The sequence below is a fragment of the Magallana gigas genome, chromosome 3 (assembly GCF_963853765.1).
Source record: "Magallana gigas chromosome 3, xbMagGiga1.1, whole genome shotgun sequence".
Classification (NCBI taxonomy): domain Eukaryota; kingdom Metazoa; phylum Mollusca; class Bivalvia; order Ostreida; family Ostreidae; genus Magallana; species Magallana gigas.
The window spans coordinates 55,435,797-55,455,766 of record NC_088855.1 but is presented as its reverse complement, the minus strand read 5'-3'; the positions used below and the strand labels follow the sequence as shown (position 1 = coordinate 55,455,766).

At 35.9% G+C, this 19,970-nt stretch overlaps 2 protein-coding genes across 3 annotated transcripts; one reads left to right on the top strand and one right to left on the bottom strand.

The window, feature by feature from the left end:
- LOC105348814 (F-box only protein 42) lies at positions 1-4,735 on the bottom strand. The gene is made up of 9 exons (XM_011458382.4): positions 4,432-4,735; positions 3,982-4,218; positions 3,592-3,695; positions 3,188-3,354; positions 2,942-3,038; positions 2,765-2,821; positions 2,403-2,519; positions 1,874-2,030; positions 1-1,096 (listed from the first exon to the last, which is right to left on the bottom strand). The coding sequence occupies exons 1-9, from the start codon at positions 4,607-4,609 to the stop codon at positions 372-374; spliced, it is 1,839 nt and encodes a 612-aa protein (XP_011456684.3). The 5' UTR covers positions 4,610-4,735; the 3' UTR covers positions 1-371.
- A 149-nt stretch (positions 4,736-4,884) lies between these two features.
- On the top strand, positions 4,885-19,941 carry LOC105348825 (ER membrane protein complex subunit 1). Of its 2 annotated transcripts, XM_066080471.1 has the most exons (25): positions 4,885-5,034; positions 6,394-6,521; positions 6,763-6,828; positions 7,300-7,402; positions 8,239-8,352; positions 8,820-8,978; positions 9,540-9,648; positions 10,141-10,290; positions 10,392-10,460; positions 10,721-10,819; positions 11,298-11,394; positions 11,595-11,612; positions 12,654-12,770; positions 12,924-12,979; positions 13,147-13,308; positions 13,601-13,765; positions 14,091-14,258; positions 15,863-15,985; positions 16,092-16,176; positions 16,417-16,533; positions 16,719-16,843; positions 17,069-17,279; positions 18,037-18,121; positions 18,458-18,606; positions 18,900-19,941. In XM_066080471.1, the coding sequence occupies exons 1-25, from the start codon at positions 4,919-4,921 to the stop codon at positions 19,058-19,060; spliced, it is 2,952 nt and encodes a 983-aa protein (XP_065936543.1). In that variant the 5' UTR covers positions 4,885-4,918; the 3' UTR covers positions 19,061-19,941. The 2 variants fall into 2 exon arrangements, with proteins under 2 accessions (XP_065936543.1, XP_065936544.1); XM_066080472.1 differs by lacking the exon at positions 11,595-11,612.
- Positions 19,942-19,970: the final 29 nt, after the last annotated feature.

Here is a 19,970-nt window from a genome sequence, read left to right as displayed (position 1 = left end):
CGTATTTCTCTCAATAATTTAATAATGTAAAAAAAATCATGCTACGACATTTCATGCTGACGTATTGAACATGCAGTTAAACCTGAATGCATGGTGAAATCTAAATACTAAACAAGACATTCAACCTGTCAAATTTAGATATTAACGAGAACTATTTTTCTTAGATATTTTAACCATACAATGTCGATAAAAAGTCACAGGTCTTATAAAGTTCAAGATAATTTTAAAAATAAAGCAGCCACAAGTTGGCTCCAACTCGCAGGATGTGGGAATTCCTGAATGTGGACTAGATTTCTAACAGTTAAACACACAGGGACTCAAGAGTGGACATGAATCAACTGTAAAAAACAGGAGCAGAGTTGTGCGAGGGATCATAGGGAGACTTGTGAGTGGGACAGGATGTACAGGTTGTTGCTGACCACATGAGATTTGACATCCATCCCCCTCTGCATAAACTGAATGTCCCTCTGAATCCCCCCAAACATGACCAATTCCCCCCGCCCCTCCACTAGCGTGTAAAATATTGTCTCCTCGGGAGCCTCCAAAGAAGAATTCTCCTTCACTGGCTGCCATGTGGCAGTATGAGATTGCACAATATTAGAGATGTCCAGCACATGTAGATGTATGGGAGTACGCAGCTCCCTCAGGCGATTTTTTCTAGAACTGTCATTGGTCGACTGGTTTTGACCCTGCGTTCCCGACTGTCTAGCCAAACTTTCCCTCAGCCTCTCCTCAAACTTCTTCAGAGCTTCCAGCTGCTTTTCTCGGTTTTTCACGGCATTGTGTCTCCCTCCTAGCACCCCAGGTCGGGAGTCACTGGTACTGAATGCCTGCATGGAAGGTCCGGGAGAATCCGGGCCGGTGAATGCCTGCATGGAAGGTCCCGGGGAATCTGGGCCAGTGATGTAACTGTGACTCTGGAGATGACTGTGAGACATTGGGGATCTCCTGGGTGATGTACCGCGACCTCTAACAGTGTCGCCAGGGTGTTTGAACTCTAAATGTTCCCTATCTGACCTTGAAGTTGAATTCTCTTCGTCATCAGCACTGGAGCTGTCATCACTCTCTGAAACTGGTCGCTTGAATGTAGCAGCAGCTGTAGAACAAAAAACATATATATTTCATAGAATAGACATTATAGATGATCAAGTATTATATAATATCATAAAACTTGGGATGGTTGGGAAAATAGGACTCTGTGCTCCTTTTACATCACACATGCTAGTTTTTTGAATCAGCATAGGTTTACATCACCTTCTCTTACACTATCTTTGTATTATATTCTATTATTCTAGTGACAAATGAATATTAACTGTACATATAGACTGTTGTCTAGGGAGACGTTCTCATAGCAAAGAATATTGCAAGTGACATTTATGATAAATTGAATTATCTGTATTGGTGGATATACTTCACAAATCATGCAATTAAGTACAAGTATGATTTCATAATTTTGAAGGCCTAAAATAGTTCACTCATAATACTGAATAAGAATTACTTTAAAATCTGACGCTGTGATCCTATATTTTACTTAAGTCACAGTGATACTCATGTGTTGGGTAACCTGTGCTCTGTAGCTTGTGGCTGACTGGCACCCAGCAGAAATAGATCTAATATATCACTATTAACTAAACCAACTATACTAACAAACATGTGAAACCACACTTATTGACAGTTTGATAAACACTTACAGTGCCTAATTTCATTTAAAGAAGCCCTTGACTTTATCTTTTCTACTTGAAATTCTTTACCGGTATTTCAATACTGAGTGGATGAACATTTTTAATAGAATTTCTATATACCAGATTTTTATCAGAATGCAAAGTCCAAGTTTACAAAGGCTTAATAAAACTGAGCATTTGTAGACACTTACCCCCACCCGAGGGTCCTGGAGAGTCCCTGGGGGATTCCCGAGGAGGGACCCAGATTTTGTTGTTCCTGTAGGCGTAACTGGTGGGCTTCTTGGGGTCAGCAGTCATAGGTCGTAGAGGTTTAGCAGGCTTACTCAACACAATTATCTTGTCATTTACCTATTATAAGGAAAACAACAGATATTCTATAATTTAATAGGTATTTAACAAGGAATCCATAATACTGTAAACACTTTACATTGAGCAGTTTATTCAATTTAATTTTATATATAATCATGATTATATAAAAATGACAATAAAAAACTGTCAACCATCTCAAAAATCCACAAAGAAAAATACAAATTTAAGCAGAGGAACATGGACCTCTCATAAGATAGAGATGGGATCATGTGCCTTGGAGGAGTAAGCATCACATGCCGACCAGTCGCACCCGCCATGTGTTCATAATGTCAAGATCATGAAATCAAAGATTTTTTCTTTAAAGTCTACTAGTACATGTCATGGGTATACAGTCAGTAAAATGTAAGTGACCTTGCATGCAGGGTGACACCACAGTTGGGGGGCGGAGAACTCTGGCTGATTGATGGTCACTTCCTGCCAGCTCCAGGGGTCAGTGTCCAGACAGAGAATCCAAAGGTCATTGAAAATCTAAAATCAAGGTTTAAATAGTAAATACAGGTCAAGAAAACCTAATAAATTAGGTCATACAGAAATTGCTGGTGACAAAAATAAGTCTAAAAATAAATAAAAAACATTTTACTAGGAATTTGATTTTGAATACTGCGATGATTATTAATGTAGTCTTTTTTTCTGAAATTTTAGACAGACAATTTCTAAATGGGCCTTTGTTTTCATTAGTTTGACACACATAGTAAACTGAAGGACAAACTGACCTGATTTGGTCCCCCACATCCCCCTACCACTAGAATGTGGTTCTCATCCAAGGTCACCTGTCAAGTTAAAAATTATGATAAGAAAATGATGAAATAAACAAGAAAATCTTCTTTTCAATTTATGTCATGATATATCATACAGTAATTACATGTACTGTTATTAGTTACTAATGCTACCTGAGTCTGTCCATAGCGAGGGTTAGGTCGTTTGTTGCTGGTGTGCTTCCTCTGCCATGTCAAGTCAATGAAATTAAACACCCACACTTCATTGTTTCTGTAAAACAGATGGACATAAAGATATTTTTTTAAAAATCAGTCTTTAACAGATTGCATTTAAAGAAAAGAAAAATATTTTCATCATTTACCAGTCAGACCTTTAACAGATCGCAGGGAAGAAAAAGATCAAATATCTCAGCCACTTACCCTGTGCCAGGAACATGGGATCCTCCAAACACAATCATCCTGTCGCCCACAATGGAGGCAGAGTGACCAGCTGTGGGGGCGGGACTGACCGGTGACAAAGTGTTCATGTGGTACCAGCGATTCGGTTCCGGTTTGTAGATATGTAACTCAGAGAAAAACCGGGCAGCCTGAATCATTTAGGAAAATATATATATAAACAAAAAAACTAAAATTCTTCCAAAAATTTGTTAAAACAATCATTTATTACATATTTCAGAAATACCTTAAATCGAGATAGCTTAAATTGTTTTGTAACTAAAATAACTTTAATTTTTTTTTATCTCTTTCCACTGTAAAGTAAGCTTTACAGTCACTGTGGCAGTTATGATAATATATTTAGACATGCAAGCTGACCATGAACTGACCTGATGGAGAGGGTAGGGGGTGGGGTGACTCCATCCCCCAAACAAAACCAAACTGTCCTTGTACACAACCAAACTAGCACAAGCTTTGGGGGAAGGATATGTCCCTAAGAGACAAAAATAACAGTATTCAATTCCCACCAAACAATATTCAAGAAATGATTAAAATGTAATATTTAATCAATCAAAATGCATAATTATATGATAATCATATATTTTTATAATTTGATAATGTTGTGAAAAGAAACGAAAATTATCAGTCATATATTACAGAAAATAAAATTCAGTTGTTAAAAGAGCAGAATAACCAAATCTGTCGAAAAATATAACACATGTAAGGCATAGAATTGATTGCACTGGAAACTCTTGGATCTATTGTTTGATATGCACTACCTATGGCAAGTGGTCTGATCCACTGTCTGTCCTTGAGGTCAAACCTCCACAGGTCGTTGAATGTAGTGTTGGTGGAGGTGCATCCTCCAAATATGTACATGGATTTGTCATAATAGCAGGCACAGTGGGAGTATCGCTCAGTAATGTTAGAGCCCACCTCAGGAGTGATACCTGTCCAGGCCAACTGCCCCTCTAAAATCCCTGCGTAAAAGTTCTGGTACATCTGACGAATCACACCTGTATGGCAAAGTAAATTGATGAAGTAAACATAAACATGTATGGACATACAGTATTTGCATTACTCTGGGATAAACTTCATGGTAGAATTTAGAAACAAGTGCCTGTGATATATAAAAAGTTTTGGCTATTCATGATGCAAGATAACAGCATTTGCTCATCGACTATAATTTCAAATACCATGAATACAGTGCAAATTATATGTTAACATACCTTGAACAAGGCGATACCACTGTCTGTTTACCGACATGGCACATTTTAAATCTCTGTAAGGGGACAAGTGGATAAGAATGTACTCCAAGATTTCCTCTGGCAGATCTGATATTTGAAGTGAAGAGCTTTCACTGGAGTTTTGAGACTCTTCCGCGGAGTCCTTTTGCGACAGATCCATTGTAAAGCCAAGTACGTTTTCCTTGTTATTTGAAACCTTTTGTTCAATAAATTCTTCTGTTTTCCAGGTCGAAATTATTGTTTACAAATTCGGTTTCCTCAAATTTCATAGAAATTACACGTATTTCGATCCCGATGAATATTATATTTAATTAAACAAAAAGAAATTCATCTCCAATATAGTATATAATAATTCTATATTCAGACTTCCGAAATGGTCGATCTTCTGTCTGTAATTTTTCAATTGATGTAGGTTTTTTAAGTATCGATAAGATTAGCATCGGGCTTGACATTTGTTGAATATTTACTAATGAAGAAATTCGGACGCAGCATGATGACAGGGAACATTCTGTTGCTTCTGGGCGTTTTGCAGACCCTTCCGATTTCTCAAGCACTGTATGAGGATCAAATAGGGAAATTTGACTGGTAATATTCCGATTACACATCTTTTGGAATAGATATTGATCACAGATAACTTACACATTATATGTTGATTTTCCTTCAAGGAAAAAAACTCTTCCAGCATCTGTATCTTCCAGCATTTCCACCTCTTATTTTTTAAAAAGTTAGCCCCATGTATCTGATGCATGGAAAAGAGGTATAGAATTTTCTTAATGATGACTAAGAAAACAAAAAGGGGATGCATTTCTAAAAATTTAGGCATATATCCATATTGGTATTTAACAGTTTATTATACCAATATGAACATATGCCTAAATTGAGAAATTAGAAACTGTTAAAGTAACATGTAAACGGTGTGACCATTGAACCGAGCGCAGATTTAACACAATGCAGTTTGATTTTTGTACAATGATTTTTTTGAAACGCAAACAGTAGGATTCGCCTACTCAGATCATAAGCAAAAGTTAAACTAAACGTTGTGTGCTCAGTCTACATTATGACGTCATATTTCATGCGTTAAATGTACAAGTTTTGTCTTTGGAAATAGCCGAAGAGTTACGTAATTCCGAAAAAATATTATTTTTTTAAATTGTTCATCAATTTTGTTTATCAATTTAATGCATATATCGACTACCGATGATAAAATTAAATTCTTTATTCAGGATCTAAAAGATCAGTTCCTTGATGCAGAGACATAAATAACATATTTATGTCTCTGCTTGATGTTATGTTTTTATTTTCCATTGGATAATTTGATAAGACATACATAGAACTAGTCATGTTTCTTGATTGAAGCAATACTGAAACTTATCTGGTTTTCACTTGAATTATTTTAAAATTTAAATGACATTAAATTAAAACATTGGAAAGTATGCGCAATAAACATCAATAAGTGCCTGTCAATCAATGACCGAACTAACTTTTTAAAAACAAAATGGCGGCCAATATGGCGGCGCCCAGGGCTGGAAGAAAATTTTTTAGCCTATAGTCCCCCTGATTCAACTCTCATTTTCACTGATTTTCTTAATATATATACGTGTTATCATTAATCCTCATTCACGAGGCGGGCTTTGCCCGCCTCTTGCTGCGCTTGGTATTATTTATATACATGCTATCTGATTACCAAAATTACAATATGAAACTTTTTTATGTGTAACCTTTTAGTGATTATATTGTATTTAAGATATGCTGAATAAAAATATCATTGAAATTTTATTTATATACGGTATAATAATATAATACCGGTATGTCAATTTTTTGGTGGTCTTCAATTGCCTGTAGCTGGTCTTCAATTAAGCAGGCACCAAATGGGACCTTTTGTTCTAAAACTGCTGACTAGTTTTAAATTTAAAAAGATGATAACTTGCAATTTGTGTTTGACAGGCATCAACAGTATGTTGGGAAGATTACAGATATGTTCTGGGACCAGTCTTTCAATGCTGGAAAACGAGTCCTGGTGTCATCAGAGAGGCATGTGCTGGCTTCGGTCCACTCCCATAATGGCTCCCTTGGTAGATTAATTCTGCGATTAATTATTTATGTTAAACTTTGAAAATGTTATGTATATATTTAATATGAATAAGCATGTCATGTATATATTTAATATGAACAAGCAAATGTAATCAAAGCATTATTTCATTGAAATCTAAAGAGTTATAACTTTTTAAAATCAAACAATATTCTTTCATTTACATTCATGCTTTTGAGAAATTCACAGTTAAACATAAGTTGAAGTGTTTTTATAATTTGAAGCTTGGAGAAAAGTGCTTGAGGATGGACCCCGAGGGCGGATTGACAAAACCCTCCACTCAGGAAACTGTAAGTAATAAACAACAACAAGGCCAGTTGTATATACACTATAACATGCTTCAGGCCAACTCTGTAAATTAATTTTATCTTTGTACTTTTTTTAAATTTGGTAATTTACAGAATAGAGGGAGATATTTTTAAAATTCTAAATACAGTGAAACTTTGTTCAGGGTTTGACATTAAGTTTTTTAGTTAAGTGTCAAACCCTGCTTTGTTATCTCGAACTAGATGCGACTGTTTAAAAACTTCAAAATATCATAGTATTCAAGATATCGAGGGTAAACAACTTAAAATAAGTGGTTGCGACTTACAATTAACTTCGACATATCCATTGTATTCAAGATATCAGTGTTCGAGATAATGAAGTTCAACTGTATTTTATATTTTATTTTTTCTTATATTAGTTTCCTCATTGTACTGTAAATTAAAAGTTTCAATACTTGATGAGTTATTGACTCTTGATTTGTTGTCCCTTCAAAGTGTTGGTGACGCTGACGGGGGGTGGCCGTTTTGTGAGGAAATGGAATGCTGGGAGTGGACTGGCTGACTGGGAAGTGTCTCTCCCTGGATCCAAGAGTGGACGGTAAGTCCTTATGTAAAGACATGCAATGTTAGTGTATGGTAAATCCTAGTGTAAAGACATGCAATGTTAGTGGACGGTAAGTCCTTATGTATACATATGCAATGTTAGTGGATGGTAAATCCTTATGTATACATATGCAATGTTAGTGGATGGTAAGTCCTTATGTATACATATGCAATGTTAGTGGATGGTAAGTCCTTATGTATACATATGCAATGCTAGTGGACGGTAAGTCCTTATGTATACATATGCAATGTTAGTGGATGGTAAGTCCTTATGTATGCAGTAAGTCCTAGTCTTATGTAAAGACATGCAATGTTAGTAGATGGTAGATCTTTATGTAAAGACACGCAGTGTTTAACTTTATGATATACAGTGTACAAACACTTGATACACAGCTAAGGATATACAGCCATTTAACATTAACAATCTGTGGACAAGATAAACAATCATATTATATACAGTTGTGTAAGTGCATTAGTATCATTGTATTAGTGTATAACTACACTATCACATTTCTAAACGTTACAATATCATTTCATATGCAATCACATTTTCACATAGAACAACACCATTTAAATGGTCTAACTTGATCATATTTGTGTAGGGTTATATTTGTGAACTCTACCATGACTTTAGATGCATTGAAAGTTGTATCAAAAGAGTAGAGTTCGCAAGGGATAAATCAATCAAGTATGTAAAGTTCTTTATATTGCATCTTTGCTCCCCTCCTGTAGTAAAGGAGCAGAGTGGATCATAAACCTTTTGTTAGCAAAGACGTATAAGTTACAGCAGTTGTATTCACTGTAAGTCCCAAATATCTGTAACTATTTCAGGGCGGACCTTATTCAGTGTGGGCGGGATCTGCTGGCGGTGATGATACAGGATGCTGTGTATGGTCTAGACCCCCGGTCAGGCAGACAGAAATGGTCCGTCGCTCTCCCTCAAAGGTAAACATGTCTTACTTTAGAATACTGTAGATTCCTTATTTTCATGTGAGTACTTAATTCTGCCATTTTGTATCAAATCGCGAGAATATAAAACCCAAGAGGGATGCTTCTTGCAATTTTTCGCAGATATTACTTCTTTGCGTTTAATTAGGAGTCGACAGTATATACACATCTGACTAAACCTAATCATTTAAAAGGAGAAGCTGATGTTTGAGTCACTAGTAGACCTAGTCACTAGTATAGTTTAGTACACATTCTATACTATTTCTTAAAGAAGGATTAAAATAAGTTTACTTTTACTCTACTGGTATTCATATTCCACTCTTATTAATGGTCTTAGTAATGAATCAAGATTAATATCTGCATACAATGTGATTTTAACAGAAAGAACAAGTGCAATACAGTAAGGGATATACATGTACACATGCAGGTTTAAAACATTTTTTTAGCTTTACATTCAATTGTAGCAACCAAGTAGTCTACACTCACCTTTTCACATCGGGAACAAACTTGTTTGTCATTGGTCGATCCCTGGGACAGCAAGTTACCTGGGTAACCGTGGATATGGAGGGAGTGGTCAGGTCGACCGAATCAGTGAAAGCACCCTGGCTGTCGGAAAGCACGCAGTAAGACTGCTTCATTTATAATCTTATTGGACAAATTTCCATTTGGAAAAAAAAAATCTGTATATACTTTGAGTGATTTTTTCAATGGGTTGCTATTTTTTTTTTCTAGATATTGCAGTAACATCATAAACATCCACAGTTTAATTGTTAGAATACGTGTTTGAAGTTTATTCCTCTTTGTAATATACTGTCAGTAAACTGACTTTTATTCAAGGAGACTTTAATTCATGAAGTATCGAAGATTCATTGATACAGCAACTAATTTTCATGATCAAGACACGGATTATGTGGAAAAAAATATATATCAGAGATATTTAGGACTGGTTCGCCATGACGAGTCTATAACAAACCTTGCGAAAATTACTCGCAAGCACATAAAAGCTGGTTTACATATAAACTTAATTCAAAACGCTAAAAATAAATGTCTGTATTTTGGAACGGAAATGTAAAAAGTTAAACCCATTGAAATAACCAGTTAAACATTGTTGTATTTTATTGAATCAGTTTAGATGCATATTGATAAATGAGAAGCTCTTTCTGTAATTTTGCTTTCATTGTTAGATGTGAGGTGACAAATGGCGGTGTCCTCATCTGCTACAGGAGTGAGGACCAGTCTGTACAGACGCTGACCCTCACTGACGGTCAGGTGTTCAAGTCCACCAGCTTACAGGTAAAGCTTGTTGGATAGCATCATCATTATACAGATTGTGTAACATGGTCATTGTAAAGCGCCAGAGATGAACACTAAGCCTGATTCATTATGCCATATGAACATATTGGATAAGTCAACTGTATACAGGGAAATATTCGCCCCCATTTTATTTTCCCCCCTTTCGCCCTTGTCAGGGGGCGAATTTAAGACTGGGCAAATTCCAATGTTTCAAGCTAATTCTTTGGTACACAAGCGAGTCTGGGTGAATTTAAGATGAGGCAATACAGTTACAAGTGAAGAAGGGTGAAAATAACATGGGCGCGAAAATAACCCTGTATACAGTATATTCTATAATACTTTTTAAGATACAGATGATGAAAGACTTCACTCTTAATGTGAATTCATTATTAAACTTTTCTCTTTAACCTTGTTTTACTGCATGTAATCAAAAAGGAAATGGTTAGTGGCAAAACATCCCTTTTTTATTTGGTGAGTTATTTTTCTTGGCAGATTTTAGGCTTGGAACCATCAGAAGAAGTTAGCATGGAAACATTGAGGAAGATGGAGGAGCCCCTTATTTTCCTTCGGACAGCAAAGAATCATATGGCTCTGCTAGAGCTTACAAAAGATGGAGTCAAACTCAAGAAAGACTTGCCCAGTGTATGTGAAATACTTAACAGTATATGTGATTCAGGATAGCCCCACATTATAGTGCCATTATCTGTAGGGAGTACATTTCCTTCTCTTTCTTTGTTTAATAGATCTGTGCAGCACAAGTTGTGTCCCTTGATGACAAGTCCATGCTGTTCACACTGGAGAGAATACCTGGGGTGTGTGCTTGTACATGACTACCATACCATTTATTCAGAGTTTGCTTTTATCAATTACATGATGTACTTGTAGTTTTCTAATATTCTAGAAGTAATCTTTGAAGATACACTAGAATAGATAGGTTTATATTCAACTCTGTTTAAAACCTTGTTAAATGAAATATGAGATTTCAGTTCAATATAATTTTCATTTCATATATTTGGATGATGTTTACTTTGTATCTCTTCTAATTTTGGAGTTTCTTGCATAACATGTATAGGAGCTGAAAATGAAAGTATATGACATGGAAACAGGAAGTGAAATGGCAGATCTTTATCAAACCATCACTTACCTACCCCAGCATGGCTATCCTCAAAGGGTAAGTAAAATACCATCAATAATTTACCCAGCATGGCGACCCTCAAAGGGTAAGTAAAAGACCACCACTTACTTACCCCAGCATGGCTACCCTCAAAGGGTAAGTAAAATACCATCACTTACCTACCCTAGCTTGACTATCCTCAGAGGGTAAGTAAAATACTATCACTTAATTTTACCTACCAGGATGGCTATCCTTTGAGGGTAAGCATCACTTATTTACCCACAGCATTGCTATCCTCAAAGGGTAAGTACCGGTAAAAGACCATCACTTACTTACCCCAGCATAGTTATCCTGAAAGGGTAAGCAGCAGATCTACATGTACATATTCCAACATGGCTTTCCTCAGAGAGTAAGTATCAAAACATCATTCATTGTCCAATCATAAATATTCTTAAAGGGTAAGCTGATATTTTTTCTGTTGATAACATTTATGATTTGTGTGGTGTTGATACATGGGTTATTCTGTGTCCTGTAGATAGAGGTTCTGATGTTTAAGAAGAGAGACCTGCGTCTTGGCAGTAGGTTTGCCATACTCTCGGAAGACTACTCCATGCAGATGGTTCTTAAAGCAGGTCAGATACTATCTTCCATTCAAAAGTCACATTCCTGCAGATTTATGGACTGAAATTTAAAACCTGACTACCTATAGCTTCTGTTTTTTCATCTATGCAAATTTCCATGACTAGAGGAGTTAGTTCCCAAAACATCTCAAAACCGAATTTCCATTATTTTTTCATGAAAGATACCTTATGACCTTTTTTATTTTCTGTAGAGCGAGATGGCAGCCCTGGTAAATGTTATTTGTATTTAATCAGATTTGATATCTTGCATGATTTTTGTAAAGTGCCAGTAGATTCATTTCATTTTCATCTCTTCATGCTGGTGCCAAACTACGAGTGGTAAACTTGGGAGTTGTAAGACTGAAATCAGATTCTAATAATTAAAAAAATGACTGAAATCATATTCTAATAATAGAAAAATGACTGAAATCAGATTCTAATAAAAAAAAAATTATGAAACTATCTGGTTTGACAAGCTCATGAGTTTATCAGTCCTGCTTTGGAGCATGAATTCCCTCTTTGTAGTGTACCTATAGTTATAACTGTACTGTGGTTATTATTGGTACAGGAATGGGATTGGGTAGCTGGGATCAGAGGTGTTATTACTGTACATGTATACCCTGGTATAGGAATGGGATTGGGTAGCTGGGATCAGAGGTGTTAATTTTGTACTGTGATATGTCCTTATTGTGTATGTCTTCTGAAGAATTTCAATTCATTGAAAAGGTTCCTGTTTTGTGTTGTTCAAGAAATTTTATTAGATTCCATTTTTTGTTTCATCCAAGTAGGAGTACTTGTTTTTGTTTTGCATGGTGGATATTCAGTCTTGTTTTTCTGTTAGATAGGGACCTACACAGTCATACATGTCATGCTTCTGTCTTGTAAATGTCTTGTGGAACTTGGGCTTGTTACGAGTAATGCAGAACATGGTTTATCTTGTGGAAACACTATTTAGTCCATGGGATACAGACTTGACATCGGGTTCTTTGTACCTGTATACTATCATACATCTGAAAGCTTTCTGCTCTTTTTGATCTTGTCTGAATAAGCAAGGGCTGTTGGAAAATAACCACAGGTTATGTCTTTGAAGGCAAAAGACATCTTGTCATGAATATGACATTCAGTGATGTATAATGGTCGGGTTTTAATAAAATTCATCCTTAGAAACATATTCAAGACACTGCAGTATTTAATCTTTCCTTATGATGATAAGTATACGTTCACCAATTAATCAACTTTTTAATACGATTTGCTATTTAAACAAATTGCAGGAAAAATAGCATGGAGACGAGAGGAAGCACTGGCGTACGTGTTGTCTGTAGAAATGATCGATCTCCCTGTGTCCGAAAATCAGGCCAAGTACGAGGATGAATTCGGATCACACAAGGGTAGGTCACCAAAGGTGAAGGCCATTTTGTCAAGCAATGGTTCTTGGTGAGGAGAAGAGGTTTGACCCTCCTTAGACAACAGAACAATTTCATTCCACTTTACTCTGTCAAATAATCCTTGCTTTTATTTTGGAGAACAATTGTCTGTTACAGATGATATTGCCACCATGTTTATGAAGAGATTTAAGACACAGATTTCCCAGCTTAAGGTGAGGTGATTTCTGGTCAAGTTGAACATGTAGATCAAAGTAACCAGGGTACATTCCAATCCTTTGGAAGTGCTTTTAATGTTTTCTAAACCGTGTACAACTTTTCAAGTACAGCATGATGGTAGATGCAAGTAATATGTTATAAATTCTGTTTCATGTTATTACAGACTTACATACAGCAACAGCTTCAGAAACTTCAAGGTCACAGACACCATCACCATGACACTGAGGCCATGGCGGAAAGTGGGTCAGATGATGACGACGAGGATTTAACCAGGGACGAGTTCAACCTCAACAAACTGATAGTGCTGGTGACAGGGGCAGGAAAAGTAAGTGAATTCAACCTCAACAATGTCAGAGTAGGCATGTGTATCTGAATTTAGAGATAGGAGTTCTCTATATTCTAACAGCTTTGATTTGCTGTAAAATAGTTGAGAAAACCTTATACATTTCCTTTGCCGTCCTTATTCCATATATTTCTTATCACCTCTATGAACTGCGTTACTTGCCTTGTGAAGGTACAGTTGGTTTATAAAGTTTATCAACATTACCATCACAGCACACAGATCAGTTTCCATAAATTGTTCCAGCCTGTTATACAGTTATGTTCTTATATTTCAGGTGTTCGGTGTTCGAAGCACCAATGGTCACATTGAGTGGGAGCACTTTTTCCCAGAGTTAGCCCCCTTTGATGGAAACAATCAACAGAAACTGTTGTTGTTTGTACAGAGAACCACGGCCCACTTTCCCAACCCCCCTCAGTGTACTGTGGTAGGAAAACACAAGGTGAGATGGAGGACGGGGTCTTATACCTCTATCTTAGTCCATTGGTAATCAATCCATGTACAGTACTTTATTATTATGTTACATGTACTGGGTACATACATGTATATGTCTGTACCTCTGTTTAGGTATATATGTGTATTAGGTTATACATGTATAAGGTCGTCTTATTATGTTTCAGTGTTTAAGAGAATAGCAGGTGCAAAGAGAAATTGTAATAGTGATAGAAATACATGTACATGTACATATACCGGGTAGTGTCTTTTGTGGGATAGAAGTGAGTAGAGAATATGAGGCTTATTATAGTTATTTATTTTTCTGCACTCAGGGGACAGGCAATGGTTTCCTGTTCTCGTTTAACCCAATCAGCGGTGAGCCAGTGGATACGCCACCCACTGGTCAGGTATTGAACTACAGGATCACCCAGACCAGCATGCTGGGGGAACTAGATGACCACTTCTTGAGGGGCATTCTTCTGATGGACCCCGACAATCAGGTCAGGCCCCTACCCACCCACACCTTCCAGTGTTATTATCAAAACCGATTTGGTTTGACTTTTCCTATAGCGTCACGATCATTTCTGTCAGCTACGTCATGCATAAATTATACACGCCGCCGTTGTGAAAACAGTTAGGCGGAGTTATCAGTACATGCTTATGCAATGCCAGAGCTGAAGGATTTCTCAGAACAGTTCATTTCCCCCCAATATTATTCATTCAAAATCGACTATCCCCTATGAATAAATTCTGTGCAAAACTCAAACTCTCTCTCTCTCTCTCTCTCTCTCTCTCTCTCTCTCTCTCTTTGTAAACGGGCGTTAAACCATAGCCTCAACTCAAGCTACGGTCCAGAGTACGGCGTTATAAAAAATATAATATTTAGAAGTTGCATGTGCTAAGCGTTCAATTCATGTAAATACCGTAAATGTGTAATATGCACATGTATTACCTACTAACTTGCCAGTCGAAGTGATAGATATGAATTCCTCGATTTCTACACCTTTCGATCGGCAATCGACAGTCAATAAAAGAATTGAACGATAGTGTGAAAGAACGAGATGGAAGTGGAGAGTGCAAGGGGGCTTGTACATGTGCGTCTTAATTAGACAAGTGTCCGATTCGTTTCTCTTCTGTTGCCCTATCACTTTCGGTGTAATATATATATACTAAAATATCCACAAACCATTTACTGCAGATTTCTTTATTTTACCTGTCTCTGAACCGCCGATCACCAGCTCCATACATGAACAATGGTTTGTTTACATACATAACAGTTCTTGATCCGCCTTCCGAGTACGGAAGAAGGTTGTTTAATAGGAGAAAGTTTGGGGCAAGTAAAATACAATTATTAACAGTAGTAAACTAAATGAAGAATTATTATTTTTTTCAAAAATAGCGTTATGTTTATATGCGGCAAATTGCCGTAAAGTTTTTTTGTACATGTAAGTATTGTATGCACTGTAGCTTTATATTTTCTAACCCAAAATTTATACATAGAGCTACAGCTATATATGTTATGTACCGTATGTATTGTTTTATCACAAGTGTACACTTTCGAAAAATAGCCCAATTTCGACAGTCACGAGTACCCATGTGAATTTTTCATTCTCAGATATGTTGTTGTTCTGTCCATGCATAATTTAGTCTTAGTTAACCAGCAGCCAATCAGCGGTAAGCTGAATCCACCAATAAAAAAATTGTGGTTAAGGTGCGGGTATTGTTTATGTATGACGTAGCTGAAAGAGTTGAACGCGACGCGATTGGTAAAGTCAAACCAAATCGGTTTTAGTAATATCTAGATCGCTCACTAAATAGGTGCAAATTAAGACAATATTAAAGTTTTTGAAATCCAAGTTAAATCTGATAAAAAAATGATGGTTATTTAATTAGATTTGCCATGTTTCAAAGTTTGAAATGATATTGTTGTAATTTTGTTTGAAGGCTAAAAAAGTTCTAACCAAATGGCTTAAGACTGAGGGGAATGTTTTTAAATGATATTTCAATGACTTACTTACTGCTTCCTAATTTATAGAATTGTAATAAGGCTTTTGTGAAATCATGCAGATATCTGGAGTAAAGTTGGGATGACATTTGTTTGTAGATACATGTATTCCCTGGGAAATGTTTGTCAGTTCTGAAGAAGACCTTTGGGTCACAGTACATGTTTGTGGCAGACAGAGAGACTGGCTTTATTAAGGGCTACAGGACAGTCCCAAACCAGGGGGTGGGTAGTAAAGCCAAATATGGAATCACAACATTTGTAATCAATTAGTAAAGGTATGGTGGAGTAAATTTACTATTAAAGAATACCCTTCGTCTTTCTTCTACAGAAATTTTTGATGGAGAATGTGTGGACAGTGAACCTTCAGAAGAAGCAGCAAACCATTACCCAGGTTGTGGGCAAGAGACCGCTAGGTGGGCAGAATTCAGAAAGTCAACTTTGTCTGATAAATTCCCCTTGCCGTTGATATTTAATTAAGTTGCAGATATTTTCAAGTTTACTATTATCTTGAATCTTCTTTCTATTTTGTTGCAGAACAAGAATTCAGAATGTCAACTTTTTCTGATAAATTCCCCTTGCCGTTGATATTTAATTAAGTTGCAGATATTTTCAAGTTTACTATTATCTTGAATCTTCTTTCTATTTTGTTGCAGAACAAGTTCACTCTCAAGGTCGTGTCTTAGGAGACAGAAGTGTACTGTATAGATACCTCAATCCTAATCTTGTTGTCGTGGTAACAGAGGGAGAATTCATTGAGCAGTCTCAAAGAGGTTAGATTGAATTCATTCTTCCTTATTATTATTTACTTAGAGAAGAACTTGCTCTAAAAAGTAAATGTTAATTGGTTTTGAATCTTTTTCATAAGAACAAAGATCTATTTTTTCTAATTAGTAATTTCATTGCTTGTTACCAGTCTGACTTAACAAGATTTATAAAGAATTTGTTTCTACTACAGGTGGCGTGTTTAACACCATCAACCTGTACCTGCTGGACAGTGTGACTGGTCACATGGTGTTCCACTGCAGCCACAAGAGAGCAAAAGGTCCAATCACCGTCGTTCACTCAGAAAACTGGGTTGTGGTGAGTACAGTTCCAACCTCAGGCATTGTTCTGTCTGTCCTTCAGGCATTGCAATCATCTCTGTTCTCTATGGCTCTTTTTTTATTGAATTTTAATGCTCATTGTGTATAATATAGCATTAATTTTGTGACATAGAAACATCTTATTTGCCTAATTACTTACATAATTCTTTTTCTCCAAAAGCTGTCTTAGATCATTCATTTCCTTTTCTTTTATCTTTTTCAGTATAACTATTTCAATCAAAAGTCACGCCGCCTTGAGATGGCTGTCTTAGAACTTTATGAAGGAAAAGAGCAGAGTAATTCTACTGCCTTCTCTTCCTTCTCATCACCACGGCAACCACTGGTCCTCCGCCAGTCCTACATAATGCCACTCTTTATCTCTACCATGGCAACCACAGTCACAGAGAAGGGCATCACCAGTAAACAGATCATATGTAAGGATGTAAACTAGTAAACAGATCATATTTAAGGATGTAAACTCGTAAACAGATCATATGTAAGGATGTAATCTAGTACACAGATCATATGTAAGGATGTAAACTCGTACACAGATCATATGTAAGGATGTAATCTAGTACACAGATCATATTTAAGGATGTTAACCAGTAAACAGATCATATGTAAGGATGTAAACTAGTAAACAGATCATATTTAAGGATGTAAACTCGTAAACAGATCATATGTAAGGATGTAAACTAGTAAACAGATCACATGTAAGGATGTAAACTAGTAAACAGATCATATGTAAGGATGTAATCTAGTAAACAGATCACATGTAAGGATGTAAACTCGTAAACAGATCATATGTAAGGATGTAAACTAGTAACTTATCTTATGATAGGATCTTAAGGAAAAAAACTGAACTAAATAAACTAGTAATAAAAACCATTGTAGGGATATAAACTTAAAACGTACGTGTAACTACTATCACAATGTAAAACAAAAATAATAAGGCAATATAAAGCCATATTTTTTGTTACCCAGTCAAAAAATACAGGAGATAATGATAAAATTATCAAGTACAAGGTAATCAAAGGTGGAATTTATAATTGTTTACCTGTTTATTAACAACAATAATGTATATTGAAAGAAGTATACCAGTCACTTATAATAGCCTAAAGGTAGATGTTCTGTGTTGTATTCTAGTCCATTGCTAGTTATGGTAAACAACACTCACTTTAATACTTTCAGTTGCTTTGAAGCTAGGTGGTTTGCTTGCTCTCCCTAAAGCCTTACTTGACCCCCGACGACCTCTTGTTCCTACCCAGGAGACTATGTAAGTCAGCTGATAAGATCATGTCATCACTGTTAGGTCAAGTTCTAGTGTTTCTCATCCCTGCTAGAGATTTGAAACCAAATTACATCCATGTATATATCCTTGATACATTTTTCAAAGGAATCTGATTTATAACTGTTTTTTAATAGATGAAATGTTCTAATTAACAAAATTATTAAGATAGCACTCTATAAAGTATAGAATCAAAAATCATAATGTTTTAAGTGTGTTCTTATATTCTTTTCAACTGGATATTTCTCTATGGATCTATTTTTAATTGCTGATTAGCCATTACATAGATTGGTTTGATAAGTTGCTCCTCTTAATATTGCACAGGGAGGAGGGGACAATACCTTACATCCCTGAGCTACCCGTGAATGCGGAGGCCATCATCAACTACAACCAGAGTCTGTACAACGTGCAGGGGATCCACACCTCACCGGCGGGGCTCGAGTCCACCTCTCTGGTCCTCTCTTATGGGCTGGGTAAGTCACCACCTGTCTACAGGCTCGACTCAAGTCACAATGTTTTTATGATTTTCTAATGCACAACTTGTGTCACAATATTTATATAATTGCAGAAAATTGATAGAAAGCATGGCAAATTTTGATACTTATAAATGTCCCCTTACTTTCACTGTTACAGTAATAATTATTATTACGTAGTACATGCCAAATGTTTGCTTAATTTTACTGTAGTTCAATCTTTAGTACATTGGATTACCTAATACAATGTTCATGGTCAAAGCTACAGTAATATTTTCTCTTTTGTTTTTTAGATTTATACTTCACCAGAGTGCAGCCATCAAAGATGTTTGATGTTTTGAAAGAAGACTTTGATTATTTTTTTATATCAGCAGTGTTGCTAGGAATGTTTGTAGTTACCATAGCAACTCAGAAACTGTCCGCCAGACGAGCGCTCAGTCGGGCATGGAAGTAAAGACGCAATGACTAGTTCCTGATGTGCAGGAATACAGATTCAAAAAATGGAGAACAACAAAGCAACGTGTTCAGATGTTGAAAAGTTTTATCATCTTGATGATGGTTATTAATTAGATTCCCAATTGATTTCTTGAATAAGAATGAGATTCAGAGGTTGAAATCATTCCATGTGTGTGTGTGTGTGTGTATGTGTGTGTGTGTGTGTGTGTGTGTGTGTGGATCAGATTTGTTCTAGGTGGTCAATGTATGGTATGCTTCTTTCTGTCTTATTGGATTTTTTTTCATCAATATTCAGAATGAGATTTACTGTGTCATGTACAATGGTATGTATGGACTTTGGTGTACATTTACATTTTATACATTGTATATAAAAGATCTCAAAGTGTAGAAGGACAAAAGGTATAGCATCCTGTATACCTTACATTACAACTCGAATTGGTGCATTTAGAGATAATGAAATTTTTGCATGTATACAATTTGAAAAGAACTGAAATACATGTAAAGCAATTTGGCATAAAAATCATAATATTTAATATTTTAATTAAGTGAATGAAAATGATTTTTGATTAAGCCATGATTATTCTCAAAGTTTGGATGGGTACATACAAGTTATAACAAATATCATATTTTTCAAAAATCATTACTTCTTGTATTTCCTTACACATTCAAAGTACATTCATTTTGTACTTTCTTTAACTGCTATGTTTATCTTTAAAATCTTACATTTTTATGTGAAAAGTTAACTACATGTTTATCTTAATACATGTACATTTCGATGTATTATGATGGTCATGAATTACAACCCAATTTTTACATTTTCTCCTTTTGTATATGTATCTTACATAATTTAAATAAAAGCCCATCTTAAAACCTCATAAATTATTTGTTTGACTTTTTATGAAACTCAG